General features: G+C 48.1%; 1 protein-coding gene across 1 annotated transcript; it reads right to left on the bottom strand.

The window, feature by feature from the left end:
* Nucleotides 1-468: 468 nt before the first annotated feature.
* Nucleotides 469-2599, bottom strand: LOC103647611 (cytochrome P450 71A1). Its single transcript, XM_008672117.3, has 2 exons — nucleotides 1353-2599; nucleotides 469-1248 (listed from the first exon to the last, which is right to left on the bottom strand). Exons 1-2 carry the CDS (start codon nucleotides 2232-2234, stop codon nucleotides 610-612), a joined length of 1521 nt encoding a protein of 506 aa, XP_008670339.1. The 5' UTR covers nucleotides 2235-2599; the 3' UTR covers nucleotides 469-609.
* Between the last annotated feature and the right edge of the window lie 10733 nt (nucleotides 2600-13332).

Here is a 13332-nt window from a genome sequence, read left to right as displayed (position 1 = left end):
TGCTTCGTCATCATGCCGTCAATGGGGCTCGGTGTATGCGGCTCGCTCTGCCGAGGGTGGTTTGCCCCTTGGGGAGGAGTGCGGTACATTTAGGAAACCTAACGAGTGGCTACGTCTCAGGGAATCTTTGTAAAGGCTACGCAGTGAAACATTGCCGACTCACCTTGGTAGCGTTTGAGGGTTTGATCGACCTGAGGCAAACAGGGATCACGACTCGTGGGTAAAGTGTGCAATCTCTGCAGAGTGTTATGAAACTGATATATCAGTCGTGCTCACGGTTATGAGCAGTCTTGGGAGCTCCTTTGATTAGAGATACTATGATCACAGATGATAATGAGGATAATAATGGTTTTAATGGTGATGATTATGATAATGGATTTCAGTGTTCTTTCTGTTTGGAATTAGTGCCTTTGGGTTAATAACTTGGGTTAAATGCTAAAACTTGGCTCTCTAGTGAACTTATACACATACAACAAGTAGTAAAATATAGTTAAACACAGGTAAAAATTAGACAAAGCTACATATTTACAGTATAAGTATTATTTTTTACCCAAGCTCTTAAATATTTCTGGTTCCGCCACTGCATGGAGACACATGAAATTCCTCGCGCTACTGCAGCGCTGGCTGAACGAGCGTCCTGCACTTGGGGACAAGGACGAGCGGAATCCGCCGCGGCGTCGTCATCCCCGGCGCCTCGCCCACGTCGAGGTCCGCTTTTCCCACGCCGGCGGGGAGCTCCCATTCGAAGTGGTGCAGAAGGCTGACAAGCGCGAGCTCCAAGACCGGCAGCGCGAAGTTGATGCCGGGGCAGATCCTCCGGCCGGCGCCGAACGGGATGAGCTGGTAGTCGGTACCTCTGAAGTCCACCGAGGGACTGCCGCCCACGAACCGCTCTGGGCGGAACTCGTCCGGTGCGTCCCACACAGCAGGGTCCCGCCCGATGGCCCACACGTTGACGAAGAGAGCCGTCTTGGCCGGGATCTCGTAGCCCTGCACAACCGCGGGCGTTGTTGATTCGTGCGGGACGAGGAGCGGCGCTGGTGGGTGGAGCCGAAGCACCTCTTTGAACACTGCCCTCAGGTACTCCATTTTGTTCAGGTCCGGTTCAGCGATGGTCGTCTGATCGGCGCTGACGACTCGCGCTATCTCGCCTTGGAGCTTGCTCATCACCCGCGGGTTGGCAATGAGTTCGGCCATGGTCCATTCCAGCGTTTGGGACGATGTTTCAGTTGCAGCCGCTATCATGTCCTGCAGACTCAAGAATCGAGTACGGATGAGAGGAACAATATTGGATTATTGGTACTAAACATTTTTTTGATGAGATACTAGAAGAGCGTTTCCGCGAAGATAACCTTGACGGTAGCTTTGATGCGATCGTCTGTGAGCTCGAGCCCATCTGCGCCTTCTTCCCGCAGCCGAAGCAAGACATCCAAGAAGTCCTCATCCTCCTCTGCGTCGCCACCCCCCTTCTCCTTGTGTGCGGCCACTATATCGGACAGGAACTTGTCCCACGACTCCACCAAGTCTTCGAGCTTCTTATTGAGGCCCGTCACCCATCTCACGAACCTCGCCGGTGCGTCCGGCAGCACGTCTTCGGGTTGGAAGCCCGCCATCAGCGCCTCGGGCTCGGAGTTCCCCATCAGCTCTTTCAGCTTCTCTGCTGTCGCCCCAGCGGCACCGGTGGCCGCGCGGGTGGCCACCGCGTTGGCGTAGCCGTTCAGGAGCTCCCTCAACTCCACGGCCTCCCCAGCCTCCGCGGTGCGGCGTGTCCGTGCGACGAGCGCGGCTACCTCGGCGGCCCTTACGGGCGCGAACGATTCCACGCGCCGTGGAGAGAGGAGGTGGACCACAGCGATCTTCTTGCCCCGGCGCCAGTTCTCGCCGTAAGGCGCGAACGACACGTTGCTGCACTCATACATCAGCTTATCCCCTCCCACGCTGCGTGGGCGGGAGGCGAAAGCGAGGTCGTGGTTCTTGAACAGATCCGCGGCCGCGGCCGCAGTGGACACGACCAAGGTCGGTCTGCGCCCGAGTTGCAGGAAGAGGAGACCGCCGCCGCCGCCATAGCGAACCTGCAGCTCTAGCAAGGATCGGTGCGCGACGCGGCCGATGAGGTGAAGGTGGCCGATCAGCGGTAGCGACGGCGGGGATGGCGGGAGCTTTCTGCTCCTGCGGTTCTTGATGATGTACAGGAAGACGATAAGCGCGCCGGCAGCGAGCAGGTAAGGAGGCATTGTTTGTTTTCTGCTCTCGTGAGTGGTGACCAGTCTATTGCTGCGGAGAAAGGAAGTGACTTTGTTCGGCTTTTATGCTATTTTCAACCATGCGCCACTATCCACTGTTGACCCTGTTTGACACAGCTGCTGTTTGTTAAAAAAACAGCTTATCTGAGAAGCTGATGAAAGACAGCTTCTGCTTGTTGGCTGTTTTTAGTGTATTCTGAGAAGCAGCTGAACTAATAAGCTGCTGTAGAAGCTGACTGTTTGGCAGGACTTCTGCTTAAATTTGTGAAGAAGCTGAAAATAAGCTGTCGATCTTCGTCGGCAGTTATCTATCACTAATATATCTTACGTGCTAACATTACGATCTCGAAATAATCGATAACAAAAGTGGCACAAGTAAGAGGAGGTAGACAGCGGCGAAGGGTGAGGCTAGGGCGCACATGCGAAGCAATTATTTAAGGGCACGTTTGGTTGGGGAGCATGGAGCGGCTTCATTTCAATTTCTAAAAATTAAATCATTTCATTCTGTGTTTAACAAGCAGAACAGAACCACTCCATTTTTTGTTTGGTTGAAGAGTAGAATAGAACGGAGCTGCTCCGTTTATTGTTTGGTTGGAGAGCCATATGACTGTTGAGTTGAGGAGATGGATGAGAGCGCTCGTGTCCGCGAGAGCGCTCGTGTCCGGTCGTTTTGGTGAAGCCAGAGCATCCCAAATATTTGCTATTTATAGACTCCAGGAGCCGCTCCGCTCTCCTCCATGGTAACCAAATATAAAAAAATAAGAATGGAGCCGTTCTATTCCCCTCCGCTACTCAACCAAACACACCCTAAGATTGAGAGGGACAAATCAGATTGTGAGAGTTGTTAAGAGATATTTTATATTATTTATATGGTGATTAGATAAGAAAATCAGTACCTCCTAAGAAGTTTGAGGATTGGGGGACATTGTCCCTCTGCCTCCCCTAGAATTGCCCCTAATAGGGTGGCGAGGACGAGAGAGAGGTAAGAGAAATTATCTAAATAATATTATTCAATTAGTTTGAGTAAGGGGAGAGGGTTTAACCTGTTCGCTGCAGCTGGATTAAAGTTGTTCGGACTGCTGTAGCTACAATCCATAAAGACAAAATACTGTAGAAAAAGCAGAAGCCATTGGATTAAAGCCGCAGCGAACATGCTTAAGTCTAGGGTCTATTTGGCACAGTTTATTTTCAGCTTCTTCACAAATTTAAGCAGAAGTTCTGCCAAACAGACAGCTTCTGCAGCAACTTATCAGTTCAGCAGATTTTTAAAATGAACTAAAAGCAGCTAACAAGCAGAAGCTGCTTTTTACCAGCTTATCAAATAAGCTGCTTTTTCAACAAGCAGCAGCTGTGCCAAACAGGGCCTAAGTGTAATTTGTTTAGTGGATTAGTGGATGTTATGGGTGTGGAGGAAATTTGGTTGAATGAGCTTTGCAAAGTTTAAAGTAACATATTATATATAGTGGTATAGATACGTCCATACATCATCACTTATCTGTATATTGCTATGATTACTATATATATGAATATATCATATAGATATACGTTGATTAAATGGGATATTTATCTAAAGATGATTATGTATTTTTATTTTTAAATTATTAGTATATATATTTACAACATCTCTTTCTTATATAATATAAACATGAGTTGCAGAGGTAGAAGCCAAACACTTATACCAAGTGAGTCGTCATTTTTTACATATTTTAAATTAAAATAAAGCATGTCATTTAATTAAAATAAACATATATTTAAACACATTATTGAGCAAATAAAATTACATAATTTATTAAAAAATATATAAGTTAAACATACAAATAAAAATTACTCTGTCTAATATAATTCTTTCTAGCTTTTTTTCCACATACAAACTACATTCATAAGTTAAATAATGAATATATATTTAGTCTAAAACGAATTACTTTTTTGGATGGAGGGGTACATGTTGGGGGTCTGCTTCGTCGCCGAAGGTCCCATAAGAAGAAACACCTTCGGAAGATTGATGCAAAGCCGAAGCTATCAATTAGAAGGCTTCGGAGTATATTCCCAAAGGCACCGACTTAAAGACGAAATGACCAATCGGCCCACGATAATTTATATTATGATTGTAGAACTTTGTAAAGGGCATGAATGTAATTCCCCACAGGCTGCGTCCTGTGCCTATAAATAGGTGAACAGTACCCCTGTACTGTTCACGTTATCCTGTAATTGCTCTCGTGCTATACTTGGATTCTTGCCTTCTGTCAAGATGAAGGTATAAATATAATTAAATATTATATTCAATATCCATGTTTACATAATGATAACATATGGATAACATTATATGTCTGTTCATACAACCTTTCATGTTTCATATGTTTCGTCTTTCATTATCTCATAATTGTGATCATGAAGGTACGTCCTTTATAACCTTCGTCCGAAGATCGTTATATTCTAAGGGAAATAATGCTTCGAAGGACGAAGGACTTTAACATTTAATACTTTGTGTTGCCTTGTTCTTGATTCATAGCATTTGAGAACAAGTCCCCAACATTGGCGTCCACCTCCTGTGAACTCACTTCCACTTTTGAGCTGATGGCTTTGTCCAACATCCAAGCTAAAGCTGCTTCGGCTACGAAGCTGGTGCTCCCAATAACAGGCGGTTCACGCTCAGAACCAGCCAACAAGAAGCAGAAGAAGAAGGCTCAGAGAAGGGTGCAGCATGTTGGGGTGCAGGGACCCTTCATAAAGTCAAAATGGTCCCACATCCCAATCACCTTCTCCTAGGAGGACCTTCAGCTCAAGGATTATCCTCACAATGATGCTATGGTCATATCTTGTGTCATCAAAGGATTTCTGGTCCACAATGTTTTGGTTGATACAGGCAGTGCAGCCGACATCATATTTGCTAAGGCCTTCAGACAGATGCAAGAGCCAGAGGACAAGATTCATGATGCTACACACCCTCTTTGTGGCTTCGGAGGAAGGCAAATCGTAGCACTTGGCAAGATCACAATGCCAGTGACCTTCGGATTTGTCCACAACACAAGGACTGAATAGGTTGTATTTGATATTGTTGACATGGAATACCCCTACAATGCAATCATTGGTCGTGGGACACTCAACGCTTTCGAAGCAATACTTCATCCAGCATATCTATGCATGAAGATACCTTCGGAACAAGGACCCATTGTTGTTCATGACAGTCAGGAAGCTGCTAGAAAAGCTGAAGGAAACTGGACAGATTCAAAAGCAATTCACAACATAGATGGAAATGAACCTTGTGAACAGTACAAGTATAGAAGAGAGAAGGCTGCCTCGGCTGATCAGCCGAAGCCTATGCTTCTGTGTGAAGATATAACAGAGCAGAAGGTATTGCTGGGTTCTCAGTTATCTGAAGAGCAGGAGAAAACCTTGATAAGGTTTTTATTCAACAACAAAGATGTGTTTGCTTAGTCAGCTAATGATCTTTGTGGTGTCAATAGAGATGTCATTGAGCATTCACTCAATGTGGATCCATCTTTTAGGCCAAGAAAACAAAGGCTTCGAAAAATATTCGATGACAAAGCTGAAGGTGCTCGAAACGAAGTAAAGAGACTTCTTAGTGCTGGTGTTATCAGAGAGGTCAAATACCCAGAGTGGCTAGCTAACACTATTATGGTGAAGAAGGCAAATGGTAAATGGAGAATGTGCATCGATTTTACAGATCTTAACAAGGCTTATCCAAAGGATGAGTTCCCATTGCCAAGAATAGATTCTCTAGTAGATGTAGCAGCTTCATCAGAGCTTATGAGTTTACTAGATTGTTACTCAGGCTACCACCAAATCTGGATAAAGAAGGAAGATGAGCCGAAGACCAGTTTCATAACCCCTAGTGGTACATATTGTTATCTTCGGATGCCTGAGGGGCTCAAGAATGCTGGAGGAAGCTTCAGCAGAATGACAGCCAAAGTTCTTCATTCTCAGATAGGCAGAAATGTGCTAACATATGTTGATGACATCATAGTAAAAAGCACGAAGCAAGAAAATCATATCACTGGTCTGCAAGAAACATTTGCTAATCTCAGGCAAGCTGGCCTGAAATTAAATCCTGAAAAATGTGTCTTTAGAGTAAAGAAGGGTAAGTTCCTTGGTTGCCTAGTTTCAACGAAGGGGATCGAAGCCAATTCAAGCAAGATTGAAGCCATACTTCGAATGGAATCGCCAAGTACGAAGAAGGGGGCCCAACAGTTGGCAGGAAGATTGGCTTCATTGAATAGATTTATATCTAGATCAACAGAAAGAAACTTGCCATTCTTTGAAATACTAAAGTCAGCCGAAGTCTTTCAGTGGGGCCCAGCTCAACAGAAAGCCTTCGAAGAGCTGAAGCAATACCTGATTGATCTAACAACATTAACTCCACCTGCACCAGGGGCTCCATTACTATTATATGTGGCAGCTTCGCACTCTGCAGTGAGTGCGGCGCTTGTGCAGGAGAAATTAGAAGGACAAATCAAAAAGCAAGCCCCAGTATACTTTGTCTCCGAAGTTTTAAGCTTATCAAAGAAAAATTATACAGAATTGGAGAAGGTGTTGTATGCTGTCTTAATAGCCTCCAGGAAGCTTCGGCACTACTTTCACGCATTCCATATAATTGTCCCTTCATCTCAGCCTTTGAAAGATATTATGAGGAATAGAGAAGCTACTGGAAGGATTGGAAAGTGGGTTGCGGAACTTAACGAGTTCAGCATTGATTATGTGCATAGATCCTCGATCTAGTCCCAGGCGTTAGCAGACTTCATCACTGACTGGACGCCAGGGGCTCAGGAAGAAGAAACAAATAAAGATGTTGAAGCCTGGACAGTGTTCTGTGACGGTTCCTGGGGAACCTTTGGGGCAGGTGCAGCTGCTGTTTTGGTTGCACCTTCCAAAGTCAGAACATGCTATGCAGTAAAACTTGATTTCAGCTGCACAAATAATATTGCTGAATACGAAGCTTTGCTTTTGGGGCTTCGGAAGTTAAAGGCAATGGGGATAAGAAGGGCGGTCCTTAAAATTGATTCCCAAGTTATTTCTGGTCATGTTGACAAAAGTTGTAGAGCAAGAGACCCGAAGCTTGAGAAATACCTGGATACAGTTTGAAGGCTTGAAGCTTCTTTTGAAGGGTTTTCTATTAAGAATATTCCACGAAGAGAAAATAAGCACACTGATCTGCTAGCCAAGTCAGCGGCACAGGGGCTGCCCTTACCTTCAGAAGTATTCTTTGAGACAATAAGAGCACCTTCGGTAGAACTTCTTGAAAGAGCAGTGCTCAATATATCTCCTGTTCATAGTGAAGATTGGAGGACTGAGATTATATCTTTTCTCCAAGGCAACTGCCTTTTAGATGATGAAGCTTATAATAAGAGAATGGAGGCAAGAGCACGACCATATGTAATAATAGAGGGGGTATTATACAAACATGGAGTCTGCTCCCCACTGCTCAAGTGTCTATCCAGAGTTGAAGGTATGGAATTAATGAAGGAAATACACGCAAGATTGTGTGGATCGCACATTGGATCTAGACCTTTGCTGGGGAAAGTCTTTAGACAAGGATTTTATTGGCCGAAGGCAGCTTCGGATGCAGCGGATCTAGTTCAAAATGTGAAAATTGCCAAAAATGCGCAAGAGACTAGAAACAACCTTCGTCGTTAACCCAACTGATACAACCAACTTGGCCATTGCAGAGATGGGTCCTGGATTTGTTAGGTCCACTTCCACCAGCTCAAGGTAATTTAAGATATGTTGTGGTGGCAGTAGAATATTTTTTCAAATGGATTGAAGCGAAGCCTTTGGCCACAATAACTTGGGTCACAGTCTAGAAATTCTTTTGGCAAAACATTGTCTACCGCTTCGGCATACCAAAGGCTATAACTGTGGACAATGGAACACAGTTTGATGCTGAAACCTTCAAGGAATTCTGTGATCAAATTGGCACAAAGATCCATTTCGCGTCAGTCAGACATCCAGAATCAAATGGACTTGTCGAAAGAGCAAATGGTATTATAATGACAGGGATAATGAAGCTAATTTTTAACCAGCCCAGAGAAAAGTGGCCGGAAGAGTTGATCAAAGTGGTGTGGAGCCACAACACGACTGTATCAAGATCAACAGGTTTTACGCCATTCAAGCTATTATTTAGTGACAAAGCCATAACCCCAGAAGAAGCTAAAACGGGGTCAATAAGAATAATAGCTTCAACTGAAGACGAAGCTGATTGTCATGTAGCAAAAGACACTATAGAAGGGTTCAGACTTCAGGCTGTGGAAAATATTAATAAGTATCAAGCCGAAACAATAAAATGGCGCGACAGGAAAGTCTGGCTGAAAAATATCAAGCCAGGGCATCTGGTGCTTCGGAGAGTGGCTAATCCGGACACAGTAGGCAAGCTACAGTTGAAGTGGGAAGGACCTTTTCTGGTCGTATCTTCGTTAAGGCCCGGTTCTTACAGAATAAAAGATATGGATGGCAATGATATTCCTAGGTCTTGGAACGCGGATGAGCTTCGACGGTATTATGTATAGATTCATGTAATCTTTTTCTATTTTCCTATGGCACCCTTTTCCTTTCCAAAGGGGGGAAAGGTTTTTAATGGGGCCATAGTTTGTACCCTTTTCCTTTCTTATTTAGCTCCACGAGAGCAAAATCCCCCAAATATGTAAATGTAAAATCTGAGCATGCACCATCGAGTGCAGAGAGAAAAAAAAGAAAAAAAAACAGGGAGAAGCTCGAAAGTTGTCCCTAAGGGGATGCAGAGCATGACGAAGCTACAAAAAGCCGTTCCTAAGGGAACGCAGTGTAAGTTTTCTGCTCAAAAGTCGTTCCTTAGGGAATGCAGAGCCAAATACCGCCGAAATATAAGGCGAAGCGCGAAAAGTCAACGCGAATACCGCCGAAATAGAAGGCGAAGAAGTTCAAAAGACGTTCCTTAGGGAATGCAGAACTTACACCGAAAAATAAATGGTGCAGCCAAAAAGTAAACGACAAAGATATTTCAGTCATTCCTTAGGGAATGAAGGTTGTGGACGAAGCTTCAGACGTGTGTGTGTGTTTGGGCATTCATTTGCACGATACATTACATCATACATTGCATACATAAACATTCATTTAGACATACATACGATCATCATCATCATATCATACAGATACAAGCAGTTGCTTCGGCTTTAAGAAAGCAGCTTTGAAAGCAGAATCATGCTTCATTGTGTACGAAAAGAAGGGAAGGTGTTTTTCGCCTTTGGCTCAAAAAGTACAAGTTTCGTTCACATCGAAGCACTTCACACATTGATGGAAAGGTAAAAATATATTACAAGGTATGGACAAAATGTACAGAGTACAATCTAATTTTTAAGTTACAATATTCTTTACAAAGGTTAATACAAGAGTTCTTAGAGTTTCTTCCACAGCTAGCTATTCAAGCTTCATCATTGTCTATTGAGCTTCGGATCGTCTGCTAATCTTTGGCTTTCTGCTCTTCAGCTTCGTCATCCTGTACATATTAAAGTGTCATAAGGAAAACTCAAGTTTAAAGGAAAAGGTAAGCACAAGGTATGATTTCGTTACTGGCTTAAGATGACTCCGAGCTTCGTCACCAGCTAAGCTTCGTCCACCCTTTGTCCATACTAGCTTTATAAATCTGTTTCCTATGCTTCGGGCAAGACTGGGAATATCAATCAGATCTGCTGGTGATAAGCTAAAGTTGGGTCTATTGACAATCTTTCCGTGTGTGCAACCAGATTTCAGGAAGGCAACAGCTGTGCCCCGAGAAGCTACCAGGGCACAGAAATCGCCGTGGCTAGCTATAATTTCATCAAGAGCATCAATTTCACCCTCGATATGTTCGAAGGCCCCTAGCAGGTCTTCAATCGAAGGACTAAATTTTTCATAGCCGGCTCCAACTGAATTAAAGATCTGCTTCAGCCGTTGCACACATCGGCTACTGAACTCCAGACATTTGTTTTGAAGCTCTGTCAATGATTTTTGTAAATTTGAACTCTTTTTAACCTCAGCTTCAAATTTTGCATCAAACTTCTGTGTCGGTGTTTCGACCCTGGGGGGTCCCTGGACCGACGAGTAAATTGTCGCTTCGTGTCCCAGCCCAGATGGGTCGGCGCGAGACGGAGCACAAGAGGGGAAAACCAGTGAGGGGAAACCGCGGCCTCGTGTTGTCCTGCGCCCAGGGCGGATGCGCTTGCAGTAGGGGGTTACAAGCGTTCGCGAGGGAGAGAGAGAGAGAGAGAGGGCGTGAGACTGCGCGTCAGCCCGTTCTCCCGCGCAGCTACCTTTCTTCGTATGAGGGCCCTGGACCTTCCTTTTATAGACGTAAGGAGAGGGTCCAGGTGTACAACAGGGGGGGGGTGTAGCAGTGTGCTAACATGTCTAGCAGAGGGGAGCCAGAGCCCTATGTACATACCGACGTGGCTGTCGGAGAGGTGTTGGAGCCCTGTTCATGTGGCGTCGTGGCCGTCGGAGGAACGTTTGAGCCCTGTAGAAGTACAGCTGTCGGGGCTGTTGGATCTTTGCTGACGTATCCTTGCTTCAGTAGGGGGCTGAGAACCGCCGTCGTCATGGAGCACGCGGGGTGCCATCATTACTTGTTTTGCCGGGGCGAGCCAGATGGGACGCCGGTCTTGTTCCCCATAGCCTGAGCTAGCTAGGGGTAGGGTAATGATGTACCCCCCTGCGACGTGGTCAGTTCGAACCCGAGGTCGGGCGAGGCAGTGGCTCTTCTGAGGTCGAGGCTGAGTCCGAACCCGGGGGTCGGGCGAGGCGGAGACCGTTGTCCGAGGTCAAGGTCGAGTCCAAGCCCTGGGGTCGGGCGAGGCGGAGACTGTCTTCCGGAGGCGAGGTCGAGTCCGAGCCCTAGGGTCGGGCGAGGCGGAGATCGTCTTCCGGAGTCGAGGTTGAGTCCGAGCCCTGGGGTCGGGCGAGGCGGAGATTGTCTTCCGGAGTCGAGGTTGAGTCCGAGCCCTGGGGTCGAGCGAGGCGGAGATTCCTATGGCGCCCGAGGCTGGACTTGGTTGCTGTCAGCCTCACTCCGGCGGGTGGCACGACAGTCGGAGCGGCGCAGTTTTCCTGTCAGGTCAGTCAGTGGAGGGGCGAAGTGACTGCGGTCACTTCGGCCTTGTCGACTGGAAAACGCGCGTAAGGATAAGGTGTCAGGCGATCCTTGCATTGAATGCTCCTGCGATACGGTCGGTTGGCGTGGCGATCTGGCCAAGGTTGCTTCTCCGTGAAGCCTTCTCGAGCTGGGCCTCGGGTGAGTCGAAGGTGTGCTCATTGCTTGAGGAGACCCTCGGGCGAGGCGTGAATCTGCCTTGGTCTACCGCTCCTGCCCGAGGCTGGGCTCGGGTGAGGCGAGATCGTGTCCCTTGAGTGGACGGAGCCTTGACCTGAATTGCGCCCATCAGGCCTTTGCAGCTTTGTGCTGATGGGGGTTACCAGCTGAGGTTAGGAGTCTTGGGGGTACCCCTAATTACAGTCCCCGATAGTAGCCCCTGAGCCTCAAAGGGAGTGTGGGTACTCGCTTGGAGGCTTTGTCGCATTTTTTTGCAAGGGGACCGGCCTTTCTCGGTTGCATTTTGTTCCGGTGGGTGCGCGCGAGCGCACCCACCGGGTGTAGCCCCCGAGGCTTCGGAGGAGTGGTTTGACTCCTTCGAGGTCTTAGTGCCTTTCGTGATGCCTCGGCCGGTCTGGTTGTTCCCTCATGCGAACTGGTCATTGCCCGGGTGCATAGTCAGGTTTCGAGTTCTCGGGCTGGTATGTTGACGCTGTCAACGGTTTGGCCAGAGCCGGGTTTGCGAGAGCAGCCCCCGGGCCTCTGCACAGGGCGAGAGGATGGTCAAGGACTGACTCGGCTTTTTTCATACGCCCCTTCGTTGCCTTTCCGCAAGGAGGAGGGGGGAAAGCGCCATGTTGCCCTCGGAGGGTGCCGAACATGGTGTCTCTAGTGAGTTGCTAACGGGTGATCCGAGTGGACGCCCATGCCCCATTCGATAAGAGTCGGCTAGTGGCCCAGAGGCACGTTCCAAAAGTACCTGCAGGTGATTTGCCGGACCTGGTCCCGTTCGATAGGGTCCAAGGGCTCGATGCCTCCCTCTAATGGGATTTCGTTACAGAATCGCTCCTGCTAGTCTCGGAAATGTCCTAGGGTACCTCGGGCGCGTAGCCCGAGCCTTGGTTATGTATCGAACGTACCCAGAGCAATCCCTCACTCTGCGTGCTCTGGGGCGACTGTCGAACTCGTCGGGGGGGGGGGGCAGCCTATGAACCCCTGATCAGTAGTGGGCGCGGAGCCCGTGTGGCCTGAGGCGGCTGTCGAACCCTTCCGAGGGGCCAGCCTTCGAATCTCTGACCAGTAGTGGGCGCGGAGCCCGAGTGCTCTGAGGCGGCTGTCGAACCCTTCCGGGGGGCCAGCCTTCGAACCTCTGATCAGTAGGAGGGCTCGGGGCCCGCTTCCTTCGTGGAGAAGGATCCCTTTCGGAGTATCCCCCTTTCCCGGTCCCTGTAGCAAGTGAGAGAAAGGGGAAGAAGAAAAGGATACGAAATTGAACGTCGTGGCGTACCTTTTTTGACGCGGTCATTATGGCGGAGGTAAAGCGTCGCCCGCTTCGCCTGCCAAAGGTGTCGCCTGCCCTGCCGCAGAGTTAATGCGATGAGACGAGTGGTTCGTGGGGCAGCCGTTGTGCATGCGCGAGCCGTTCAAGGAACGAGTGTTTCGCCTTCGAGTTTTGGATTTCGCGGCGGGTTCGGGCGGAGTGTTGAACGGGTCTTGCTCGAGCCTCTATATATTCGGAAGATGGACTGGTGGTGGTTCTTTGCTCTGCTACTCGCCTCTGCTTAGGTTTCCGCAACCTGAGGGAATAGCCAGAAAAAGAAAACCTCGCACCTTGTCGGCTCCGCCGCCACCTTCTTCGCTTGGTGATGGCCGACCGGGTAACCGTCGTTCCGCCGCGCGACCCGTGGCCTTTCTCCACCATCACGTCGGACGATCTGGAGGCCCTTGTTGCCGATGACTTGCTTCGTCCCCTCTCCGGTGACCCACAACCGGAGTGGATGGCTCCTCCGAGCGGAGCCGCCCCGTCCCCACCGT

This window comes from Zea mays, chromosome 2 (assembly GCF_902167145.1).
Source record: "Zea mays cultivar B73 chromosome 2, Zm-B73-REFERENCE-NAM-5.0, whole genome shotgun sequence".
NCBI classification, from domain to species: Eukaryota; Viridiplantae; Streptophyta; class Magnoliopsida; order Poales; family Poaceae; genus Zea; species Zea mays.
Note: the sequence above shows the minus strand (reverse complement) of the source record. Positions and strands in the feature narration are given on the sequence as shown.

What these genes read in the sequence shown, in the direction of transcription:
- LOC103647611 (XM_008672117.3), bottom strand. Translation starts at nt 2,234, where the DNA reads ATGCCTCCTTACCTGCTCGCTGCCGGCGCGCTTATCGTCTTCCTGTAC. An exon ending in GCATCAAAGCTACCGTCAAG is followed by an intron (nt 1,249 to 1,352) that starts GTTATCTTCGCG and finishes TTGAGTCTGCAG; the next exon opens with GACATGATAGCGGCTGCAAC.